Consider the following 26313-nt stretch of genomic DNA (forward strand, 5'->3'; position numbering starts at 1 on the left):
AAAAAAAAAAGGCCAAATCCTTAAATAGATTTTGTGAAAATTATGTCAATACAATATCCAAAGATTTCCATTATTTACTGTCCTTACTCAAAATCACCTGCATGTACCAGGTGCAATTTTGCAAACATCACCACTGATAAGCCTATTCCAAAGCAGAATTTTTCAGCAATACAGAAGACACAGTCCTCACAGTTATGCTTTACAATAGGTATATTCAAAATATAAATATAAAATCTCTCCAAACTATTATTTTTCCTAATGACTAAACTCTAAATTTTTTTTTAAAAAATGGAGGTTTTCAAACCAATGATGTGTGCAGCCCAATCTCATGACACAGTCATTTAAACTTCTCATCTGTAAAACACAATATAATACATTATCAAAAAAGGGAAGGGAAAAAACCCACAAAACCCCATCATTACAAAATGAAAACCATAACCACTATAAAAAACATGCAGTGTCAAGTATTAAGTTATACATTTTGCTGGATAATCTTTTCACTCCTTTTGACCATAAAAGTAACACAGGATCAATGTAGAAAATTCAGAAAAAATAGAAAAGCCAAGAAAAAAAATAAACTCTTCTAACCCTACCATTCAAATGGAATTGGTAATATTTGGGGATTTTTCTTTCAGCCTTTTTTCCATTATATACAAGTAATGGATTTAAGAAATACATATGCTTGCATACTTTTTCTTGAATAAAATTAGGACATATTTGCATTTTTACCTTTTGTTCACTTAACATATGACAATGTTGAGTATCTCTGACTTTAAAAATCCTTCTAAAACATGATTTTAAAAACAACAACTATTTACAGAAGTAGAATTATTATGTTAAAAGGGAATTTGAGGGAGTTCCCTGGCAGTCCACTGGGAGGACTCCACACTTCCACTGTTGAGGCCCTAGGTTCAATCCCTGGTTGGGGAACTAAGATCCCACAAGCCTCAAGGTGTGGCCAGAAAAAAAAGGAATTTGAGACAAGCAAGAATCAATCTCCAGAAAACACAGCCTTGTTCTATCCTATTTCAGCCTACTCAAAATTCATAAAACTTACATGGTATATATTTACAAATAAATTTTTTAAATCATAAAAAAGTCAATATCTAAAAAACTAGAAATAACAAGAAAAAGAATCATCAGGACAAAGTATTTGCAAATGATGTAACTCATAAGGGATTAGTCTCCAAAATGTGCAAACAGCTTATGATGCTTAACAGCATCAAAACAAACAACCCAATCAAAAAATGGGCAGAAGACCTAAATAGACATTTCTCCAAAGAAGACATACAGATGGCCATTAGGTACATGAAAAGATATTCAACATCAATAATTATCAATATCAATAATTATGAGAGAAATGCAAATCAAAACTACAATGAGACATCACCTCACACCCACCAGAATGGCTATCATCAAAAAATCCACAAACAATAAATAAATACTGGGGAGGGTGTAGAGAGAAGGGAACCCTCCTATACTATTGGTGGGAATGTAAATTAGTATAGCCACTATGAAGATCAATATGGAGACACTTCTAAAAAAACTAAAAACAGAGCTACCATATGACCCTGCAATCCCACTCCTGGGCATATATCCAGAGAAAAACATGATCCAAAAGGATACATGCACCCCAGTGATCACTGCAGCATTGTTTCCAATAGCCAAGACATGGAAACAACCTAAATGTCCACTGACAGAGGAATGGATAAAGCAGATGTGGTCATATATACAACAGAATATTACTCAGTCATTAAAAGGAATGAAATAATGCCATTTGCAGCAACAAGGATGGAACTAGAGTGTGTCATGCTGAGTGAAGTAGGTCAGAGAGAAAGAGAAGCACTGTATGACATCCCTTATATGTGGAATCTAAAAAGAAATTATGCAAATAAACTTACAGGACACAGATAAACTCAAAGACTTAGAAAACAAACATGGCTGATGGGACGGGTAGGGACAGTTAGGGAGTTTGGGATGGACAGGTACACACGGCTGTGTTTAAGATGCATAACCAACAAGGAACTACTGTATAGCACATCAAACTGCTCAGTGTTACGTGGCAGCCTGGATGAGAGGACGTTTAAAAGAAAACGGATGCTTGTATATTTATGGCTGGGTCCCCTCACTGTTCACCGCAAACTGTCACAACATTGTTAATTGGCTGTATCCCAGTATAAAACAAAAAGTTCAACAACAAAAAAATAGAGTCACTACTATGGTTCAGCATACACTCATGGAAAAAATTGATTTAACTTAAATTCCACACTATATACTTTAATCTGTTCCAAGGAAGAGAATACAGAATAGCATGTTAGTACCAGGAGAAAATAAAAGATGATCCTAACTAGTTAATATCAACTATCTTATCTTATCCAGTACTTTGGCCACCTCATGCGAAAAGTTGACTCATTGGAAAAGCCTCTGATGCTGGGAGGGATTGGGGGCAGAAGGAGAAGGGGACGACAGAGGATGAGATGGCTGGATGGCATCACTGACTCGATGGACGTGAGTCTCAGTGAACTCTGGGAGTTGGTGATGGACAGGGAGGCCTGGCGTGCTGCGGTTCATGGGGTCGCAAAGAGTCAGACACGACTGAGCGACTGATCTGATCTGATCTGATCTTATCTCAACTAGATAGTAAAAGATTATTTCAACCATCACAAAAAGTAGGACACAACTGAGCAACTGAACAACAATAATTAGTTAAAAAAAGAAAATACGAAAAAGAATGAAAGCGTAAGCCTAGCACAGGAAGTGAGGACAAAGCCCTTTCCTCCAATAAATTATAAATACTGCAGGCCTCTCTCTCTTCTCTCAGAAGGAAAGTTAAGGCCCAATTTGCTTTTTATTCCCTTCATTTTAATCTTTGATATCGACCCTTTAAAAATTTTCTAATACAAACAAGAATTATGTTACTGTAGTCCCAAAGGTAACTGTTAGCTCTCAAAACTCAAGAGACTAATTTCTTAAAAGTCTAAACCCAATCTTGAAATAAACTGCTAATGCGTCAAGATTTTCAAAATAAAGACTTTTCTCTTTCAGTACTTACTCTTCATGAGAAAGTTTCATTTCTTCCCTTTTTTTGGCAGAATAATTTAGGTTCCCACCTAAAATACATACAAGTGTGGAATTTTTTCAATATAACTCTCAGAAGTAAAATTCAAACACGCACGTGCCATTGTGCACATGCACATATCCATCTTAAAGTAACACAAAAAGCTGCGGAAGGTGAGAAATAGTTTATCTCCTGAAAACGTCCCAAGGGGGAAAAAGTGTTTTTTAAGAACCCTTATATGATACAAATAATCACTCCTTAATAGCATTTTTTAAGAAATTTGGACTTATGTATTGCTCAAGGTTTGGGGACACTGTACTATTAATAAGTAGTGAAAATTAAGAGACATTAAAAGAAATGACCTAAAATTATTTAAACATCATACATAGTCATCTTTCTAAATACATGACAACCCTTAGGGGGTAAGCCAGTTTAGAAAAATTAATAAAGGTAATATAAAATTTTTATTAAGGACAAAAAATACAAAAACAAATATAAGCAAATGAAAAAAACCTGTAATTTCTCATTCTGTTACCAAACACTTTCAACCTTAAAATGCAAACTTTAGCCATAAATATGTTCACTTTTCATTTTTTAAAAATATAAGACACAGGCTACAACAGTCGTCACAATTATACTTTAAGTATATAGGAAGGACTTCAGGTTACTTTTTTAAAAAGTCATACTTCTTTATGATAATAAAAAAATAACATCTAACACAAAACTTAAACTGAACTGACCAGCAAGAACAGAACAACAAATTTAATAAATAAATGTGAGGGTCCAGAACACATAATTATATGCTATGAAGGAAAATGTGTTTCAACACTATAAACAGAATGTTATTACATGAACTAAAGCACTGGCCTCTACAGGGGCATGGAGACAATCCAAGGGCCCCAAACAATGGTCCACTGTGGTTGTTATTTGGCTGAAAATAATAAAATTCTATAAAGCAATTAGCCTTCAATTAAAAAATAAATTAATTTTAAAAATACCTCAACTTCTCTTACCTTGGGCATGATTCACCATGTAGAGTAGGACGACAGATAAAAGGGACACTGGAAGTGAAAAAAACATAGGATCCTTAAATACCTGTGCTTTTCCCCAATGGTTCCTATGTAATCATAACTGCAACCCCATGGATTGTATGTAGCCCGCCTGGCTCATCTGTCCATGGCATTTCCCAGGCAAGAATGCTGGACTGGGTTGCCATTTCCTTCTCCATGAGACCTTCCTGACCCAGGGATCTGGAAGATGGGTGGATTCTTTACCATCCAAGCCACCAGACCAGGGAAGTCTATTAATTCATATACAGCCCACTATTTAAGAAGAAATTATATATTTTTTAAAATGTGATGTGCTAATTTCTGCTAATTTTGAGATAATAAAATGCATTCAGGCTAGTCATAGCAATCATCTGCAAATACCACAACTTAGTCTTTATTCCTGTAAATGAAGTCAGATAAAATTATCACTGGAGTATACCATTTTAAATACAACTTACTGAAGGATAAAAGACATCTTGGTATGTTATGTGACATTTTCTTCAGATGAACACAATTTATGTGTAAGGTGAACACATCAGTGGAAAAATACTGATTTATGTTTGCAGTTTCAGCAGTTTCCTAATGCTTCCTATTTTTAACCAATGAATCATTAAATAAATGATTTATTGGTAAAATTAAATAACAGGACTAACAATAAAAACAATTCAAAACAGACTAATGAATAAATCATGAGTGTTCAGCCCTAAGCCACACTAATGTCCACATCTTCACACTAGGGACATACTCAGGACCCTTCAAATGGATCTACTCTAAAGGGGAAAGTGTTTTGTTTAAAAAAAAAAATTAAGTCTTTATGAAACAGACAAGATGAGTATGGAATCTGGGTGACTTTTTCTGTGTAACTTTTTTCACTGAGAATGTTTTTAATGTTCATTCACGCTGTAACATGTATCTGTACTACATTCTTCTTTGCACTGTATAACGTAACGTTTACCAGTAAAAAGAACAAATATTTAGAACAGAACAGAAAGTAGACTCCACTGCTACCTTTATGGATAGGAATCTCCTGAAAAGTGCCGATGACTCTTCACAGAACTGAAAAGTCACTAGCTGGAGGAGGAAGCTGCTGTGTAACACAGGGAGCTCAGCCTCGTGCTCTGTGGGTTTTGGGGGAAGGAGGTTCAAGAGGGAGGGGACACATGTATACTTATGGCTGCTTCACACAGCTATACGGCAGAAACCAACAAAACACTGTAAAACAATTATCTCCAATTAAAAATAATTTTAAAAACTGAGAGATCAAAAAAAATAGTACTACCAAAAAAAAAAAAATCACTAGCTGGGAAACAGATGCATAGGCTAAGAATTAGGCAAATCTGAGTGCAACACTTTAGGGATTTGGATTTTAAAAGTGGGGAAAAGAACAATAACAAAAACCTAGAAGTATAAATGACAACGTGTGCATGCTAAGTCACTTCAGTCATGTCTGATTCTGCAACTGCATGGACAGTAGCCCGCCAGGGCCCCTTCAGGTTCTTCTGTCCATGGGATTCTCCAGGCAAGAATACTGGAGCAGGCTTCCATCTCCTTCTCCAATAAACAAGGACATTCTGCCACATATTAGAAGAAACTAAATGTTGCCAGGTGGTGCACTTACAAGAAACACAGGCAATGAAGAAAACTTCTAAAAACAAGTATCCCCGAGTATCCAGGATCATTCCAGCAATGATGGAAATGACCGCCAACCCAAGATTCTGAATGGACTGCATGCTACAATTTAAGAAATCAAAAAAAAATATATATCAATTCTAAAGTCATCATACACAAAAAGCAAGTCACTATAAATAATTGTATCTATAAACCACATATTATTAATGCTAAGAGATGTTTTAACCAAGAATGATCTGATTAGATTTTTTTTTTTCCATGACTGTTTCCACTACTTAACTTTAGGCTCACAGGTAAGGGAATCTGCCTCAGGAAGGGCAGGATGAACATGACACCTTCCTGCTGAAGGAGACAAAGGGCTAAGCGAATGCCAACCATAGATGTGGTTCCCTGCTTTGGCCTTTTCCACCAGAGAGGACAGGGACGCAGTGTCTCACTGAGAAGTCTACAGATAAACAGGCAGCAGGATGGTCAGCAAGCAACGCCCTTTTACGGGGTGGCTTATCGCTAGTTCTCCTATTAGGGGCCTGGTGCATTTTTTTGCCACAATAATAACACAAATAGATTAACGGACTTTTCTGCTTATTTCGAGGTTCAGAGCTGTCCCAAAAGCCTGAAGATGACTAGATTCAAGAGGTCTGGATTTTTATAAGATAATTAAATTGACACAGCAGGGAGAGACATTATATGATCCATGTGCAAACACTTACAAGCCATATGCAGTTCCCAGTTGATGTTCAGGAACTACAAACGCCACCATTGGCCACAAGGCACAGGCGAGTAATGAGTAGGAGAGTCCCAGGAGACACTACAGAGAGCAACACAGAAAAGAGTAAAAAACGCTTATATTTACCAAAAGGTGATTTTCCTTTGATGCAGATTAGCAACAGTGACATAATAACTGACACATGCATATCCACACAAATTGCATTACAAAATAATTAGGCTAAAAATTCACATTCAATACAGAAAGGTCCTGGCCCCTCTCTAACAGTATTCCTCCAGTGACAAAATACACCAAGTAAGAAAATAAAGCTAATTTGCAAAAAGTCATTACCAATGTCTCAGGAAAGCTAATTTTCCAGTATTCATTAGGAATTACAAATTAAGCAATCATGGTAACATTATGCCAGTAGTCTATTATCTTACCTCTGGGTCATCACCACCCATCTAGAGAGCCAAGCATAGAACCAGTAACAATCACTGCTCATTAAACAGCACCTACTGCTAACTTTTTCTCCAATTAAAGAAGAGACTTTATGATTTAAGTTAAAATAAGATCACTCATCATTTATCTCTATCAAATTGGCAACAATTAAAACAATGCCAGTGTCCAACATAGCAATGACACTATTAATAAAAAAAACAAACACATTCATATATTATTGGTAAAGTCCTAAATGGGTAGAAAGTTATTACAGCAGAGGCTTCACAGCATCCACCAAGATGTTCAGCGTGCAAAACCTCTGCTCTAGCATTCCTACTTCTAGGAATCCATCCCACAGACTTCTCACCAAGGGCACAAATAGATATATTCACAATATTCTTTTATTAACAGTTAAGAAATATAGCACTTCAGCCTGTGGCCTTAAAAAATGACATTTTTGATGAATAACAAAAACTTGATGAATTCATCACTACTCTTTGACCTACTTAGAGTCAGAGACCAAAAAATGTAAAATCATAGATGCTGGGGCTAAATGATGGAATGACTTTTCTTAATGAAAAGTAAATGGAACTAATAGGCATTTTGGCTTTTATACAACTGTTTTATTTCAAATTCTCCATTAGCATTGAGAGTATTATACAGCCAAATGAAATCAAAAAGACTTTATGTATTGATGACTATTATTTATATACTTTAAAAATAGTTATCCTGTGGAAACGGACATCAAGTCTGTCTGCCCCACTATCATGAGCACTGCGATCAGAAGACCGAGCACGGCTTCTGCTACATGCTGTACAGTCCTCCCTGAGCCCCGCGGTGTCAGCAGCCACATTACCATAGCAATCCAGGGGTTCCACAGTGTGAAGGCCAGCATGATGTGGGAAGCAAGTGTGGTCACCACTGCACACAAAACCCAGATGATGTTCTTTCCTGTTTTATCCACCAGAAGCCCAAATATTGGGGACATGGGAGCTGATATTACATATACGACGCTGCCCAGAAAATACAAAAGATACTTAATAAAAGATATCACAGCAAAAAAAAAAAAAAAAAATCCAAAAGTCCTTAATGCTAAAATTCCTAGCTCATTTAACATTCTTCTAAAATGGTCATCAGTAAATAGAAATATAAAGATATAAAAGTGATCCAAGACTTCGCTGGTTTTCCATGAATGTAAAGATGGCCATTTTCAGGATCAAGACCCAAGATAGACTTGGTTTCACACTATAGACGTTAGCTCACATAAATCTTTTCTGGCTCTAACACGGGGTTATAACTAAAGACCCACACTAAGCACACAGTAAGCATTCACAGAATTAATGGAATACCTGTTAATAGCACTGGCTGCCTGGGAGGAAAATCCAAATTTCTCTGTAAAGAAAACTCTAAAATAGAGAGGGGGGAAAAAATAAACCCTTTAGAGAGAATTATTCTGTTTTTGTAAAAATAAAAGCAAAATAATACTGAATAAAATAGTCAACTTCCCCTTCTTTCTGAACTGTTTTCCCATCTTATTTGATATTCATCTTTGAGCAACGGTCTAAAGCTTTAGTATTTATGTAAGTACTTGACCAACTAAATAAAATACACTGATGCCTAATTTTTCCTCTTTTACATATACAGAAAATAATACACACAAATTTTCAGAAACCCAAATATATTACTATATGAAACCAAGATGGCTTCTTTTTCTTAAAAATAATACTGGATGCGTCCTTTGCTAAATAATGTATAAGGTTCCTCTCTCAAACTGTAAAATGAAAGACTGAATTTAAGGATTATGATTACAAAGATGTTTCTCCACAAACACACACTCACACACTGCTCTGTTTAAGTGACAGTGAAAATTGCTCAGTCGTGTCTGACTCTCTGCAACCCCATGGACTATACATACAGTCCATGGAATTCTCCAGGCCAGAATACTGGAGTGGGTAGCCTTTCCCTTCTCCAGGGGATCTTCCCAACCCAGGGATAGAACCCAGGTCTCCTGCATTGCAGGCACATTCTTTACCAACTGAGCCACAAGAGTAGCCCACTCTGTTTAAGTAGGTGCCTACAAAAACATAGAGGAGGTAGGAGATAAAGCAAAGAATTTGACTTAAACCCTGAATTGGAGTCTGGTAGAACTGTAGTCTAACAAATGCAGATGTGCCTCGTCACTATGAGCTAATGCACCATCTCCATTCTCAGTAAGATACTTCCTAGCAAAAGAATAAAGAGGAAACAAAGAATACAAATCCAAAATCAAGCATTAAAATAAATCAGTATCACGAATCAAAAACTATACTTAGGTATTTCCTCAAAAACCTGGTACAAGAATTAAACCAATACTAAACCTTAAGCTACAGCTTCCTGGGTGGCTCAGTAGTAAAGAATCTGCCTGTCAACGCAGGAGATGCAAGAGAAGTGGGTTTTATCCCTAGGTCAGGACGATCCCCTGGAGGAGGGCATGGCAACCCACTACAGTATTCTTGCCTAGAGAATCCCACGGACAGAGCTTGGCAGACTACAGTCCACAGAGTGTCAAAAGAGTCAGACACAACTGAGTGACTGAGCAAACAAACCTCAAGCTAAGAAAAACAGTTGTATCCCAGGATGCAAAACAATTTCTATGAACATACTAACAACATACTAACAAAAATTTACAGCTTAAAAATTTACACTTATATGATTAAATTCTCGTAATTTAGCAAACAAAAATGGAAGGCTAGAAATTACTTACTTTCCAAGTCCAATGAAAGGGAAGATGGCGACATAATAGCAGACACAGATGATAAATATAAGCCACAGGGGTAAGGAGAAATCCTTCACGTCCGTTAACTTGATCACTTCTCCTGAGAGGAGACAAGAAAGATGCTGTCAGTGCAATTCTGCATTTCTAAGTCCAGATTCTTTTTCTTTTATCACCTGATTAACTTTTGTAGTTCAGTTAAAAAAAAAAAAAAACTTTTCTCAGTAAATTACTAGAACACAGCTTTGGGGATAATTTTAAAAGACAATAGAAAAATATAAAATCTAAGATTAGTATCTACCTTCTTCCTCTCCTCCAGGAACACTTATCACTTTGAAAATATACAAAGTACAATCAAGAAGGTAAATTCTGCCAAAACCACTTACAGGGGAAAAAAACATATCCAAAACTTTAGACAAGTGGAAATAGATTTGGAAATAAAATATTTAAACTGAATATACATCAATATAAAATTGTTTTTAACATTTAAGTGGAAGAAAAAGATTTAATAAGCATGTATTAATAAGCTTCACTGGGTTTACAACATTACTATTAAGAACTTACCTCACTGTAAATTATCTCAAAAAGGCCATAATTCCCAAAAGCCTAAGTTTTCTTGCATTCAGACTAACCTGTTTTCCCTTGTTCTTTATGAAGGATTCGTTCCGCTCTCTGATCCAAGTAAGCAAGGGCCAAGGCACAGACAAGTGAAAGAATGCATGTTATACCCCCTATAAAAAAGAGAGAGAGAGATTTTTTACGGAACCAAACCGAAGGTTCCTAAAAGGCAGCACATTATATTAACAGCAGAAAACTTAGCCATGGAAAGGGATGGCATCTGGAGGCATATACAAAAAAACTACAATTACTAAATCAGGACAGAAGGAAAGTAAATGCATATGGGAACCACTCAACACGTAACAGTTGCTATTACTATATATTAATTATTTCCCAGGAGAAGGTTGGAGATTAGAAAGGCTAGAACAAACTAGTCTAGTCTTATAATCAGAATACAGATTAAAGAAAGCTGATGACCAGCTAGCAAATTAGTCCGAATTTCTTAATTCAGTCTAAGCACCCATTATTGATGGATACTGGGGCAGGGGAAGAGAATAGAATTGCAAAAGCAAAGTCTGATCCTATGATCGGCTCATGTTCTTCTGACCCCTTCCCAAGTCTAACCCCTGCTTCCGCCCCGTGGTGACCCCAAGGGTACCAACCAGCTCAAGTTACTTCTAACCCCTTCCCAAGTCTAACCCCCATCCCATGGCAGCCCCAAGGGCATCAGCTCAAGTTACTTCTGACCCCTTCCCAAGTCTAACCCCCACTCCATGGTGGCCCCAAGGGCACCAGTTCATGTTTCTTCTGACCCCTTCCCAAGTCTAGCCCCTGCCCCCACCTCGTGGCGCCCCCAAGGGCACCAGTCCTCCCACAGCACAGCCCACTCTCTCTCTCCTCCGTGCAATCAGCATTAGTCACCGATGCTGAGTCATATCATTAAAGTGAACCAGGAGAGAGAGTGAAGAAAGTTTATGCTTCTCAAGATTTTAATAAACAGAAGTTTAGTAAAGCTAATGAATCTTTAATTGGCTGATGCAATACGACATAATATGAAAGACTGCAGAGTCAGGAGACATGAGTTCTGCTTCTGGCACTAACAAGCTGACTGATCCTGGGCAAGGAATTTAACCTCTCTGAGCTTCAATTTTCCCATCTGTAAAATAAGAAGCTTTGACTTGATGGCACAGATCCTTCCTGGCTCTAAAATTCTTTAAAATGTATTATCAAATTCTCCACCGTGGAGGGAACTAGAAAGAATACTGAAGAGCATTTGAGAGTAAGAAAAAGCTTTTGAGAGGCAAAGGATTTGAGAGGGAGGGGAAGAGAGGAGGGGTCTCTAGAAACAAGCTGCCAGTCTAGCATTACCTCTCACTACCCCCTAGTTCAATTCCTGGGTTGGGAAGATCTCCTGGAGAAGGGACAGGCTAACCACTCCAGTATTCTTGGGCTTCCCTGGTGGCTCAGATCGTAAAGAATCTGCCTGCAATGAGGGAGACCTGGGTTCGATCCCTGGGTCAGGAAGATCCCCTGGAGGAGGATATAGCAACCCATTCCAGCATTCTTGCCTGGAGAATCTCCATGGACAGAGGAGCCTGGTGGGGGTTACAGTCCATGGGGTTGCAAAGAGTCAGACATGACTGAGCAACTAAGCACAGAACAGTCCTCCCTTTACCAGCCTGTACCAAGGAATTATAAGGAATAAAAGATGGTACAGAGCCTGCAGCTTGCCACCCACAAGTCTCCCTAGGGCTCTGCAAGCAGTTCTCCATACCCCATGGGGCTCAGTTAGACAAATTTACCACACAGAGAGGCACAGCTGGTGAGTCCAGAGAGCCTCATCTGCTTCTCACTGACCCAGCTGGCAACCAGCACAACCCAGCCTTAGCCAACAGACCCTGGTGCCAGAAGTGATCTATATGGCTTAGGCAAACAGCCACACTTCTACAGAAAACTAAGACATGGAGGTTAACTTCCTTGTCAAAGATGAGTCAGGACCAGAATCCAGACTCTGGGCTCCCAACCTGGTAGGTTTCTAATCACATCCTATCACCTCTGACATCTACAAAATGTAAGTTCCATAAGCAAACTGAATTTGATCAAAGGCAACAATTCTCCCTTTTGCTACAGACTATTAACGAACACCTTACAGGGAGGTATAAACTCCCTGACTGCTTTCCAAGTTCTCACATATACTCTCATTTGCTCATCACAACAGCACACACAGGACAAGATCCTCATTTTAAGAAAGTGGAAATAAAAACACAAATGGGATGAATGACGTTACTATGTTCACTGTGTCTAATTAGGTCCAAGAACTAGTGAACTGTGCAGGCACAACCATAACCACGTGGTCTAAGCCGGGTTCCCCTCTCTGTCATGCCCCTTTGTGTAACAAGCTTTCAAAAGAGGCAAAACGTGGGACTTCAGGATTCACTAACCGATCATAAGTGTGACCCCAAGGGTTGTGTGACCAGCAGAACCCAATGAAGCTTCAACCTTAGAATATAGCCATCCCATGAGGTTCATGTTTACTGTGCTTCCCTGGAAGAGAAAGAAAAAAAATCATAATTTTCATTTGTATCTGTCCTGCTTGAAAAAAAAAAAAAAGATGTGAGTAGCTTAGAGAAATAGGTATAATAGGGATCATTAAAAAACAGATAATTATTAAAAAAAACACTACAAGGAAAAATAACAACCTAAGATAAAGCCACAGCTAAGATTACTACACAAAAATGGCAACTTATGGAAAATGCTAGTATTCAAAACAGCACAGTACATCTAGAACTTCCTAGTAGCCCAAACAAAAATAAAACACAAGTTACCAAATTTACAGGGTACCCAAGACAATAATAAACTTTGGCTCAGAAAAAGCACAGCTTTTCCTGATAGTGACATCTGGGGGAAAAATCCATCCTCTGATTGTCCTTGGCGTGGCGTGCTCAGTCGTGTCTGACTCTCTGTGGCCCCATGGACTAGAGCCTGCCAGGCTCCTCTGTCCATGGGATTTCCCAGGCAAGGTTACTGGAGTGGGTTGCCATTTCTTTTTCCAGGGGATTTTCCCAACCCAAGGATTGAACTCGAGTCTCCTACAAGTCTCTTGCACTGCAGACTGATTCTTTACCACTGAGCTACCTGCGAAGCCCATATCAAATAGCAATACATGTTTCCTTAAAAAAATAAGCAAAAAATAAAGGATGGAAGGAGAATAGGAAGGAGTGGACACCTTGCTGAGATGTGACTGTGGATTAAGAACTTGAAGGGAGCTGTGAGACTGCCCAGGGGAAAAGCACAGCACTCCAGACCGAAGAACAGCCAGTGACCTGGCCCCGAGAGTCTAGAGCAGTGTCTGCGAAGGAGACACAGAAGAGATGAGGTCCTCAGGGAGGAACTGGGGGGAAGGCAGGCTACTGGTAATAAAAGAACTTCTGGCTTTTACTGAGTGAGATGGGAAGCCACTGGGATTCTAAGTAGAGAACTGGTACAATTCCTTACATTTTAACACTCACTCTGGCTGCTATACTCAAAACACCCTACAAATGAGGATGACACAGAAGCCAGGACATTGGCTGGGGGAGGCTGCCATAATGAAGAAGAGGGATGACGGTCTCGGACTGGGGAGACTGGCAGAGGACACAATGAGAAGCGATCAGATTACAGGTACATTCTGATGGTAAAGCTGACAGGATTTGCTGCTGGAAAATATGTAGAGAGTTGAGCGAGTGGTAAGGAGTGGTTCACAGTGACATCAAAGTTTTTGCCTGAGAAACTGGAAGATAAAAGCTGTTCATAAATGAAAATGAGAAACCTTTAGCATGAGCTGGTTTGGGTGATGGTAGGTGGAATGGCAAGAACTGGGCTTTGGCTGTGTTGAGTCTGATACGCCTATGAGACATCCACATGGAAATGTCAGCAGGAAAGCTACACATAAGGGATGGAATTCAAAGGATAGGCCTGGACAATACAACTTCAGGAGCAAAGATATGCTATTTAAAACTTCAAAACCAGATACAATTACCAAGGAAGTTAAGTGTCAAAAGAAATGAGAAGGTGTCCGATGACCCAGCCCACATTACAGGTTGAGAAGACTGAGATGGACGCAGCAAAAAGAGGTACAGGAGCAAGAAGAAAATGATGAGACTGTGGGGTCCTTGAAGCCAAGAGAAGAAATCAAGGAAGTGTCCTAAACACTACTGCTAAGGTCAGACACTGGAGACTGAGAAACGAATGGGTCCTCAACCAGATTCTCGCAGCAAATCGCACAAATGGCTATTTCTCACAAAACGGTAGCCAGTGGCACTACTCAGATGAACATGAAGGTATAAATGAAGACCTACCGGAAACTTTCCTCAATATCATCAAAAATACAAGCCTCTCAAAGACATGTTGTCTTAATAACCCTTTAAATCTAAAATGCCTAACGTGATCTGGCTTAGCAAGTACTTAATAAATATTTCTCAAAATAAGGACATTTTAAAAGTAACAAAGAAGAACCAAAGGCTGCTGGACTTCCAACCCCCAGGTAAGGCATGAAAAATAATAGAACTGAGAAGTCCACTGACTGAAGGGTAATGGTAATAGCCTAAGTGTTTAAAATCAGACAAACTCCCAACTCAGCCAACAAAAAAATCATGACAAGGTAAAGCCAGAACTGCCACAATCCTTCTGAGTAAGTGCAGGGACATGAGAGACACAAAAAAAGACTGAACTTCCATCTATCCCAGCACCTCTGTGATGGACTCCTCTGGTCTCACAAGTCTCACAAGGACCCTAAATACACCATCCGGACCAGAATCGAGCCACCCTCGCTATTGCAGAGGTGGCCGCCTGAGCTCTGCTTCACTCCACGTCCAGCTCAGGTCCCTTACCATCTGATAAGCCCTGCATCACAGAAACCTGAGACACCTTTTGAGAAACTTAGGGCTCCTCAGGATGAAGGTGAATGGATTATTAACTAGTTTGTGGCCACAAAGGAAAGAACCCGAAGATCACTAGTAATCACAGTGCATCACTGAGAATGAGTCTTGCTCAACTGCTCCTATTTCCTTCTTTTAGGAGTTACTGGATGATGAGATCCACCAATTGCTACAGACATGTCTTGATTTGCCCAAGATACATTATGAAGCACCCAGAATGTCCCTGTGGATAAAATTTAGAAAACGTGGAAAACCACACTAGTTATCAAAGGTAAAAAAATTAAAATAATACTTGGGTGTTTCCTATCCAATTGACAAAATGACTTTTTAAAAATAATAGCCTGCAGTATCAAAGCTACAGTAAGAAGGATCCTCTCATATCGCAAAGACAGAGATAGAAACATCTCTGAAAAGATAAGGTAGAAATATGTCTCAACAGTCCTAAGAAACCCAAACAAACCCTCTGACTCAGTAATAATTCCATTCTGCGCAATCTAGCCTCAGGAAACAATCAGAGATACAGACAAGTTTTGGAATGTTGCTGCACAACAGCTCTATTTATAATATTGGAAAACTAGAAAAAGCCTACGTGTACAAAAATTAGACATGTTTTATATATATACAACACACATAAGTGTAATATATCTCATAAGATGAAGCATTACATTAAAAATATTTCATTTGTACTGCATTTTTTTGTACTGGATTACTTCCCTAAGACTATGTTCCAAGGATTTTCATGCCATTTACAGTCTTTAAAATCTTGACTTTTAATGGCAAGAATCTTTTTAAAAACCTCTATTCGTAGGAGTTTATGAGAAAAAAAAACCGAACAGGGTTTGGGATGGCCAAAGCACCTTTCACGTTGAGTTTATAACAACTTGCCAAAGCCTCTGACTGTGTGGATCACAATAAACTGTGGAAAATTCTGAAAGAGATGGGAATACCAGACCACCTGATCTGCCTCTTCAGAAACCTATATGCAGGTCAGGAAGCAAGTTAGAACCAGACATGGGACAACAGACTGGTTCCAAATAGGAAAAGGAGTACGTCAAGGCTGTATATCGTCACCCTGCTTATTTAACTTATATGCAGAGTACATCATGAGAAACGCTGGACTGGAAGAAGCACAAGCTGGAATCAAGATTGCCGGGAGAAATATCAATAACCTCAGATATGGAGATGACACCACCCTTATGTCAGAAAGTGAAGAAGTAAAGAGCCTCTTGATGAAAGTGAAAGAGGAGAGGGAAAAAGCTGGCTTAAAGCTCAACATTCAGAAAACGAAGATCATGGCAGGTCCCATCACTTCATGGGAAATAGAAGGGGAAACAGTGGAAACAGTGCAGACTTTATTTTTTTGGGCTCCAAAATCACTGCAGATGGTGACTGCAGCCATGAAATTAAAAGACACTTACTCCTTGGGAGGAAAGTTACGACCAACCTAGATTGAAAAGCAGAGACATTACTTTGCCAACAAAGGTCCATCTAGTCAAGGCTATGGTTTTTCCTGTGGTGATGTATGGATGTGAGAGTTGGACTGTGAAGAAAGCTGAGCGCCGAAGAATTGATGCTTTTGAACTGTGGTGTTGGAGAAGACTCTTGAGAGTCCCTTGGACTGCAAGGAGATCCAGGCAGTCCATTCTAAACGAGATCGGTCCTGGGTGTTCTTTGGAAGGAATGATGCTAACGCTGAAACTCCAGTACTTTGGCCACCTCACGCGAAGAGTTGACTCATTGGAAAAGACCCTGATGCTGGGAGGGATTGGGGACAGGAGAAGGGGACAACAGAGGATGAGATGGCTGGATGGCATCACCGACTTGATGGACATGAGTTTGGGTGAACTCCAGGAGTTGGTGATGGACAGGGAGGCCTGGCGTGCTGCGATTCATGGGGTCACAAAGAGTCGGACACGACTGAGTGACTGAACTGAACTGAATGTCGCTCCCCTGGGTACCCTCTACCAGACAACCTAATATGAAACACCGTGATCATTTCCAGGTTCCAAATACTGGAAGGAACATGACCACCAATAGTGAAGTCCAGAGAGGCGGGAGCATCACAGTCAGGGAACTGAAACCCAGGCCACATGGTTTAGACAAGCACAGCAAATGAATACGTCTGACCAAGACCTTCAGATCCGTCTTCGTAAGCAAAATGCTAGTGCCTGACAGAGAAAATAAATACTCGCTGGAAGGCAAAAATCCAACAACCAGTAAAAGCTACTTGTGCAGGCAGATCTCATCTCTATAGGAGACTGGGCTTTACTAAGTTAATCATAGTTGGAACTTCCTTGGTAGTCCAGTGGCTAAGACTCCATGCTCCCAATGCAGGGGACCCAGGTTCGATCCCTGGCTGGGGAACTAAGATCCCATGTGCTGCAAGTAAAGAACCCATATGCCACAACTAAGACCCAGGGCAGCCAAGTAAACAAATAATAATAAAAATAATGTATTTGGATGCTTTTTATATAGTGACACGACTTTGAGAATTTGTTTAAAAAACAAAAAGTTAACTGTAGTAGATGAGTGAGAGCTTCTTATCACTAGAAATGTGCAAGCAGAGCCTGGATGACCATACATAAAGACGTTCACTGCAGTAATGCCGAAAATGGGTAAAGAAGTTAGAGAATAAAACCTCTGCAATCCGTCTGTCCTAATGCTCAGAATCTCTGAACTAACGAATGCTCAATTAGCATTTGAAACTGCTTCCTCTTAGGTGAAATAAGATTAGAAATGCCTTCACTAAAGGTAAATGGTACATTACGGTCTAGAAAAATATATAAAAAATCAACACAACTTATACAGAAATATATTTCATCCTGTAATCTTTAAGACATGGTTACAAGAGTCAATCGTTTGCTTCCTATTTGGCTTTGTTATCTGTCATACTTACAATTCTTGCCATGCTAAGCTGGAGTCCAAACACCAAGTTTAATTCTTTGCCTTTAAACCAGCTCACAGCGTATGTATTCTGGGCAACTGCTAAGGACTCCCCACCAATCCTAAAACAAGGAAAGAAAAGTCACAGCTTTTAAAAGAAATACCACAGTTAGCAATGCAGCAGGTGTAAAATTTTGACACTCAACCCGTCAAGAGGTAGTGTCTACGCTCCTCCTCTGAATCTAGATGGACTTGTGATTGCTTCAACGAGGAGAAGGCGGTGGAAGTGGGGCTGGGATATAAAAGGGGGTATCTGCCTTTTCACTCAAACGTTGACACTTAGACCCCTGAGCCACTGTGTACAAAGGCCAACGACCCTGAGTCCACCGCAGTATGAGAAAGCCAAGCCACAGAGAGGCTAAACGTAGGTGCTCTGGTCAGCAGTGCCAGTCCTCAAGTCACCCCAGTCCAGGCTCCAGATGTCAGGGGCACAGACACACTGTTCACACTGTACCCAGTCCAAATTCCTGACCCACAAAGTCCAAGATATAAGGGTTGTTTTGTAACCCAGCAGGATCTGTGGGGCCTTTGCCCCAAAGAGACAGGCCTTTGCCCGTATGCTCTGCTGCAGCTCCTCTCTGAAGGACACAGACAATAGTATTTGGTATGAATTTCCTGAGTTGTGCTGCAGATGTGAAAACTGCCCCCACCAAAAGAAGAACTACTTGATGACCATGAGCACACAGCCCAGGCCTCCGGGAGCCTAAGGACTGATAGAGTTAACCCCTGTGACACCACCCTACTGCCTCCCATCATAACCACCCATCATCAGCCAATAACAGAATTGTACACGAGCTGATCAGGTACCCTGAGACATCCCCGCTTCGTCTATCTTTTAAAATGCTTTGCCTAAACCCTTCCAGGAGCATGAAGCTTTTTAGGGCATGAGCCACCTCGTCTCCTTGCATAGCCCTGCAATATACCCTTCTCTGCTCTAAACTCCTACATTTCACTATACCTCACTGTGCACCTGGCACACAAACCTGCGTTTAAGTACAGGTAATTTAATACACTGCAATGACAACCCTGCCTGGCAATAGAAGGAGTTTGAGCTACCACACCATCATCTACACTGTATAAAATGTTAATCTGGGAAGAGTGGTCCATACTTTGTGAAAACACATAGATTCACACTTTTTAGGCAGTATCTTCCATATTTGACATTCTTCTACTTTCCAGATTTTAATTTTCCTTCTGCAGGTTCTAAATATTGACCTTCAGGTAAGAGATTCCTCTTCTCTGCATCCAAACACTGAGTCCTCCTCACCACTGTCCTCATCTAAAAATATTTCTCCTCTTCTATGAATCCAAATCCTATATGGATGGCCATTTCTGATCACACATCTATCTCTGAGTCCCTTTCACATTTTAATAAGCCATTTTTCCCTTCTTCCTCACTTAGGGCACTTTTGGGGATGTGTCACCTATGGCTACGTGTCCCTGGTACCTGTAAAAAGCGTAAGTTAGGTTGTCTGCATCCCTCCAGGCAGGAAGCCCAAGGCTGAATTGAGAATGAGCTTACAGAACAGACACTGAAATTCACTGAGAGCTATTGGTCTTTTAGTAATCTGCTCATTAAAGCCTTTTCAACATGAATCAAAAGAACCTACACATTACCCACTAAGAAACAGCAAAATGTCCATTAATCACCAAGCTAGAAATTGACGTTCTACACTTCTCTACCGGAGAAGGCAATGGCACCCCACTCCAGTACTCTTGCCTGGAAAATCCCATGGATGGAGGAGCCTGGTAGGCTGCAGTCCATGGGGTCACTAAGAGTCGGACACAACTGAGCAACTTCGCTTTCACTTTTCACTTTCATGCATTGGAGAAGGAAATGGCAACCCACTCCAGTGTTCTTGCCTGGAGAATCCCAGGGACGGGGGAGCCCGGTGGCTGCCGTCTATGGGGTCACACAGAGTCGGACACGACTGAAGTGACTTAGCATAGCATAGCATAGCATACTTCTCTACATGAGGTTTAAATCACAGTCTTCAATACAACAGAAAAGCAAAACACCTAAGAAAAACATCATCTCTGGAAAACTATTTAATATTCAAACCCTATACAGAATTAACTATTACCACTCAAAATTGTTGCTTACTGTAAAGGAAATTAAGACAACAATTGAGCAGTTGTGTGTGTCTGTGTGTGTATATATACGCGCGCGCACACACACACACATATATAGAGAGAGAGAGAGAAAGAGAGAAAGAGAGGTAGATATCAAGGATTTGAAGTAATTCTCCAGAAGATACAATAATATATTTTGGCAAATCTTTAATAAATTGATAAATGAACAGTAATGTGTGCCTGTGTTCAGGTGCTCAGTCGTGTCCAATGCTTTGCTCCATGGACTATAGCCCACTAGGCTCCTCTGCCCATGCAATTTTCCAGGCAAGAATACTGGAGTTGGTTGCCATTTCTACCTCCAGACGATCATCTCCACCCAGGGACCAAACTCATATCTCCTACAATTCTCCTATACTGCAGGCGGATTCTTTACCACTGAGCCACCTGGGAAGCCCCCAAAACAGTAATTTGTTAAGACAAATGAAATTATGCATAACTTACCCAAACACAAACCTTCCCAATTCCATCAGCCAAAAAGCATTAAATATTCCACCCAGGGCAAAAACAACCTGTAACATGGAATATAATGTAGGATCAATGAAAAAGAAAATTCAAGGAATCCAAAATAAGTAACATAAGATGAAACACAACTTCTACAATGATTTTAGTATTTCTTCTTAGTAAATCTGTGAAATTTAAGTACCAATGTTCATCTGTCTCAAGGCTTAAAATGGACTGTGCATTATGTCACATGGGCATTTGTGAACTCTGCTTAAGTTAGGCTTTCACCAAACACATCCACGCTGGTGGAAGCAGACAAGAATTCAACAGACAGTGTTCACAGTAATCAGTGAACCATGTGTCTTACCTGCCCAATGCAAACAAAGCAACTAAAAATGATGGTGCCCCATCTGTCAGAAAGAGAGAGAGAGAGGGAATTAAGAGTTTATCACCAAATCCTTCAGGAATAATTCACTTTGGATTTCTTGGGACTCCTCTGCATTCCCTCCAAAGGAAGAAAAATGAAGTTATGGCTGGCCTCTGAAATCAGCAGCTTTCCGAGACTGAATGCTAATCCATAGAGGTCTCTAATCCCAAAGGGATTCCAGAGGCTTTGGTAAGGGCATGTTTGTTTAAGCCATTATCATCTCTTAAACAAAACTTGTTAAATAATCTTCAAGAAGTTCCCAGGGTCCCCATTTAAAAATGGACATTCTTCACAAATTTTTTCTTGAGTTTAGGGTTGATTCCAAGGAATTCTATATTAAACAATTTTTAAGTGGTTTTAATTCTGTATGCTGCTGCTGCTGCTGCTAAGTCACTTCAGTCGTGTCCTACTCTGTGCGACCCGATAGACAGCAGCCCACCAGGCTCCGTCATCCATGGGATTTTCCAGGCAAGAGTACTGGAGTGGGTTGCCATTGCCTTCTCCGTTAATTCTGTATAACTAATAGCTATTTTTAAAAGGAAAAACAGGGACCATGAGAAATGATATAAATCTGCTTACTCTAACATTCCATACGCTGAATAGCTCATTAATGTTTCCCCAGAGTAATAAAATACCAGTATTAGGAGAGTCATTAAAGATTGTATGAGTAAACCATCTTTCTGAAACCCAAGTCCCTCCAAAAATCCTTGTGAAATGGTAATACCACAGTCTACTGAAAGTTTTCCCAAAACAACTCATGGCCTCTCCTGTTATCCTGATCAAGCAAAATCTTCATCACTCATAAATGGCATCTGTTTCCTTCAAGTTCAAGCGAACTCTACCCCTTTAGATGAAGCAAATTAAAGTCCTCCTTTATACACTCATCAAAGTGTTTAAAAGTTAGTCCCCAAGCTTAAACACATATAGTTTCTTCTTTTTCACCACACATGGCTGGAAAGCCCATCGTCATTTTGCCCTCTGCCTTCTGAAAATATTCCAGACTACATCCCTCCTAAAGTCTCCACAAACAGCACACAATCATCAGAATGAAAACTGACAAAGCTAATAATGTGATGCCTTCCTCAGCATCTAACTGGAGTGGTCACAAAAAGTTTAATGCCTAAAGAAAGGCAGAAGAGAAAAGCTCACTGGGGCTGGGAGAGGTAAACAGTAAATACCTGCCAAATACTGTGCACCCATCTCCCTCAATCCTTATAACCACCTTGCAAGGCAGGAAATACTATCCATGTTTTACCAATGAGGAAACTGAGGCTCAGGAATCTAGGAACAGCTCAGAAGAACTAAGAAGCTGAGCAAGTGGCAGCAACAGAAATCAGAACCTGGTTTGCTGATTCCAAGTGAGGGCATAACTGACCTTTAGATAACTGAGTTACCATATGCCATGAGCAGCATTTAACTGAAATACCAACCAGGTTTCAAAAACCAAAATTACACACACACACAAACAAATGCACATTAACACACTCAATACACAAGTTTATTCAGTTCTTCCTATAAATTCTTCCTAGAAATACTTAATCTAGTTTTGTGTTTTCTTAATAATCATATTTACCCACAAGTGAGATTTTTCCCAAGCTTACCGTATTCCAAACACTCGGTCTATCAAAAAGCCACCAAAGAAACACAAAACTACATTGGGCCAAGAATACCAGGCATACAGCAGCATGAATTTCGTGGTATTCACCTGCATATCCTATATGGAAAGAAAACAGAACAATTTTTTTCAAAGCAGTTAAGTGTAGCAACTAACAATCAAATCATTCTTTCTGGTAGTGGAGGCATTTCTTAATCATTTACTGTTACTAACAGTTTTGGCCTCTACCTCCAGAAAAATGGCCCCACCTGGGAACTTCTTGCATCTGCAGTCGTTTCAGAGGCTCCGTGGGGCTCAGCGTCCCTCAGCTCTTGCCCTATGGGGATCACCTCTGCCTACATCCGCCCGTATCTTCTACATTTCTATTCCCTGTGTACTACCTGCTGTGGGGCTTCACTCATGAAAAAGGACAGTCTTTAGCATATCCTTTCCCCCCACCTCACTAATTCTTGGTCTTTCTCATTCACTCTAGAATGTAAAGGGCCAATCTGTGTATTTCTCCCTATCCAAAGGTTAAAAAAAAAAAAAAAACTTACAAAGGAAAAAAAATCTAAATACATAGGAAACTGTAAATATCAAAAATACCGACATGGACAATCCTCTGGAATCAGTATCCACATTTTAAAAATGAAATAACAATAACATATTTAAGAAAGCAAAATGCTCTCCTACCAAATCATCTGTCATTCTGATGATTACACAGTGGGAGAGAGAAATGCCAACAAAAATTCGCAATACTTTTTGGGCTGCACTGTAGAAATAGTAGTTATTTATCTAAGGTATGAAACAATATCAAGTCATAAGTGCCATAAATGAATTCTCTGTGGCCACTCATTCCAAGTCAAGAATACTCCTTGCCTACACAGATTTGGTGACAACAGATGTTCAAATGGATTCATTAGACAATGTTTCAGACCATGCAATCTGAGAGCTGATGCTTCAGCAGTATATCTGCTCCAGAGACAACAAAAGAAACAAAGGTGAAAAGTCAACTTACCCGTTTAACTTGAATCTGAAGGGCAGCAGGATTATCATAGCAAAAGTAGCTGCCTAGATAAAGGAAAAGCAAATTTCTTTTTAGTAATACTTCCCATATAAAAGTTTCAAGTTGCAGTTACTACTCCAATGGTGATTTTAAATGTTTATACTAGGAAATTAAAGTATACTAGGAAACTTTTTTGGACTGCTTCCTTGTCCACTAATACTCAGTTGCAGCCAAATAACCCAGAGAAAACATACCAAGTTATTTACAAATTATCAGCCTGCATACACAGCAAATACTGGGAACCTGGATTAAGAAGTTAATCAACAACTGTTTTTCCACCTTGAAAGTGAAAGTCACTCAGCTGTGTCTGACTCTCTGCCACCCCATGGACTACACAGTCCAGGGAGTTCTCCAGGCCAGAATGCTGGAGTGGGTTGCCATTCCCTTCTACAGGGGATCTTCCCAACCCAGGGATCAAACCCAGGTCTCCCACATTGCAGGCAGATTCTTTACCAGATGAGCCACCAGGGAAGCCGTTTTCCACCTTACTTTCATCCTGTTTCCTATGTCTATTGTTTTATTAGCATCTTCATGAAACAGCTATATTTTCCTTAAAGCTACCAACACACACACACACACACACACACACACATCAAAAACATCCTCAGCAGTTTCCTAGTAATGTTACCTAAAGCCACCACTTGAGCACACAGGAATGGAGTTTAACTACTCTGACTAGATCTGTTTTCAAAATAAGAATTCTAATTCCACAAACAGTATCCAAGATCAAATAACTCAGCAAATACACAGCCAGGAATGAAGAAGAATAAAATAGAGTTCTAAAAGGTTAGATTAAAACATAGTAACATCTTCTGGAGGGTCAGAAAGAAAGAAGTGGAGAGAGGTCGGACTTTTTATAGCAATAAAATCAACAAGAGTTTTGATAGGCCACAAGATAATGTTGCCTCTGTTTCTCCACTAACTCTGTCTAGAAGTATACATGAGAAACCACCAGTTCAAAAGAAATAAAACTGTCATTAGAAAAGTTATGACTCTGGCTTCTGAAACCCACTGAAGGTAAACATAAAAATCACTAAATATAAATTCTTAAAGTAAGGGCAATTTTAAGTGTCTTGTGTTGTTCTTGATTTTTTGTTCCTAAACTCAGAACTTCATGAATCCTGTTTTAATGGCATATCAATGTCAAAGGAATCATATCATATCAAAGGAATATCAATGTCAGGCTTCAAAGTTAATGAATGGGCACCATCTTTCCACAAAGTGAGAAGAGAGGGAACAGAAAGAGGTGCAAAGAAACTTAAAGCCCAAAGCAGCCTCCATGCCTTCTTACATATTCCAGCAGTAGCATAAAGGTATCCACCATAAACCTGTTGATTACACCAAATCCAGCGAGTCCACGAAAAATACATTATTACTTTCACACCAAGCTGATACTGACATAGAATGTTACTGGAAAAATTAGTTGCTGGGACATAATAAGCAGATATTTAAAAAATTATCTCCAGAAACTGCTTTCACAGTCACCAAATTTCGTAACTGAAACCAAACAGCACAAGTCCAGTCCAGTATGACTGCTTCACATTAGCAGAGCGGAGGGTACTAGAGAGTACGAGAATACATCTACCCACTGACGCAATCAACAAGACACACTCATACCTTTTACCAAAGAGGAAGAGAAACAAACGACTGCCAACGAATTTTTCAATCAAAAAATTTAAAGTATTCTTTAAATACTTTAAAGTATTTTTGGAGGCTTCTTTGGGGGAGGGGATTACATCTTTCTGCATTCCCTCTAAACAAAGTGTCATGAGAGGAACCTTGACATCTAGGGATTCTTTCATATCTATAGTCCCAGAAGGCAAATTGCTAGCTTTTGGAACTTCTTTCGAGAGCAAATGAGTGGGACAAAGGTTGCTCAGCTCAGTCCCCTGACCCCCCACCTTCAGGACACTGAATAGCCAGCAACAGTGGGGTCGCGAAGCGGGGGAAAAAAGGGCGAGAGGACCTAGGAGTTCAACGCAACTCCGAGACTCTGGAATTCCTTGATTACCACTCCCACCCCACCAGGCCGGCCGGCTCACCGAAGCCAAGGAAGCACATCAGCAATAGAACCACAAGCCGGTGCGCTAGGTGACTGGGGTCGCAGAGGGCCTGCAGCGCCCCGGAGGCAGCGGGGGGAGCCCGGGTTTCTCTGCCCGCCTCGTCCGAGCCGCCTGGAAGCAGCGCCCTCGCTTCCTCCTCCTCGTCCTCCATCGAGCCCGCGGGAGACCGAGAGATGACAGCGAGTGCAACTCCAGGAGGAAGCCGCTGCCGGAGCCCAGAGCAAACTGTGCCCACGTGACCGCGGCCGCTCACGTGACGCCGCAGCAGATCACGCAGGGCTACGCTCACGTGAGTGGGCGTGGTCACTCGGTAGGCCGGGCCGGAGGGGCTTGGAGGGTAATAGCAGCGTGAGTTCTTCACTCGCAACTTTCTAGGCGGGGGGCCTCTACCCTTCCTCCGCAGACCGCGCTGTTCTCTCGTTTCCTGCCTTGCTCCCACTGCCGACTCCACGCCGCTCCTCCGGAGAAAGTGCGGGCCTCCCCTCAGGCCCGACGCCAGGCTCCTCCTGCGCGATCCCACCTGCGCGAAGGAGGCGA

General features: G+C 40.3%; 1 protein-coding gene across 2 annotated transcripts; it reads right to left on the minus strand.

Annotated features, from left to right (window-relative positions):
• Positions 1–283: 283 nt before the first annotated feature.
• MFSD1 (major facilitator superfamily domain containing 1) lies at positions 284–26036 on the minus strand. Of its 2 annotated transcripts, none has more exons than XM_010839853.1 (16): positions 25756–26036; positions 23666–23718; positions 22655–22767; positions 20994–21036; positions 20627–20694; positions 18006–18114; positions 12635–12737; positions 10268–10366; positions 9627–9738; positions 8233–8289; positions 7740–7896; positions 6447–6544; positions 5726–5838; positions 4072–4119; positions 3053–3110; positions 284–354 (listed from the first exon to the last, which is right to left on the minus strand). In XM_010839853.1, the coding sequence occupies exons 1-16, from the start codon at positions 25925–25927 to the stop codon at positions 351–353; spliced, it is 1407 nt and encodes a 468-aa protein (XP_010838155.1). In that variant the 5' UTR covers positions 25928–26036; the 3' UTR covers positions 284–350. The 2 variants fall into 2 exon arrangements, with proteins under 2 accessions (XP_010838155.1, XP_010838156.1); XM_010839854.1 differs by having other exon boundaries at positions 22759–22767; positions 25756–25843.
• Between the last annotated feature and the right edge of the window lie 277 nt (positions 26037–26313).

The sequence above is a fragment of the Bison bison genome, unplaced genomic scaffold (assembly GCF_000754665.1).
Source record: "Bison bison bison isolate TAMUID 2011002044 unplaced genomic scaffold, Bison_UMD1.0 scf7180017864135, whole genome shotgun sequence".
NCBI classification, from domain to species: Eukaryota; Metazoa; Chordata; class Mammalia; order Artiodactyla; family Bovidae; genus Bison; species Bison bison.

Excerpts from the sequence above, each read along its gene's own strand:
- MFSD1 (XM_010839853.1), bottom strand. The coding sequence starts at position 25,927 with ATGGAGGACGAGGAGGAGGAAGCGAGGGCGCTGCTTCCAGGCGGCTCG. Across the intron at positions 8,290-9,626 it reads CCTTTCATTGGACTTGGAAA|AGTTTTCTTTACAGAGAAAT; the intron begins GTAAGTAATTTC and ends TCTCTATTTTAG. Across the intron at positions 7,897-8,232 it reads GCAGCCAGTGCTATTAACAG|CGTCGTATATGTAATATCAG; the intron begins GTATTCCATTAA and ends TTTTCTGGGCAG.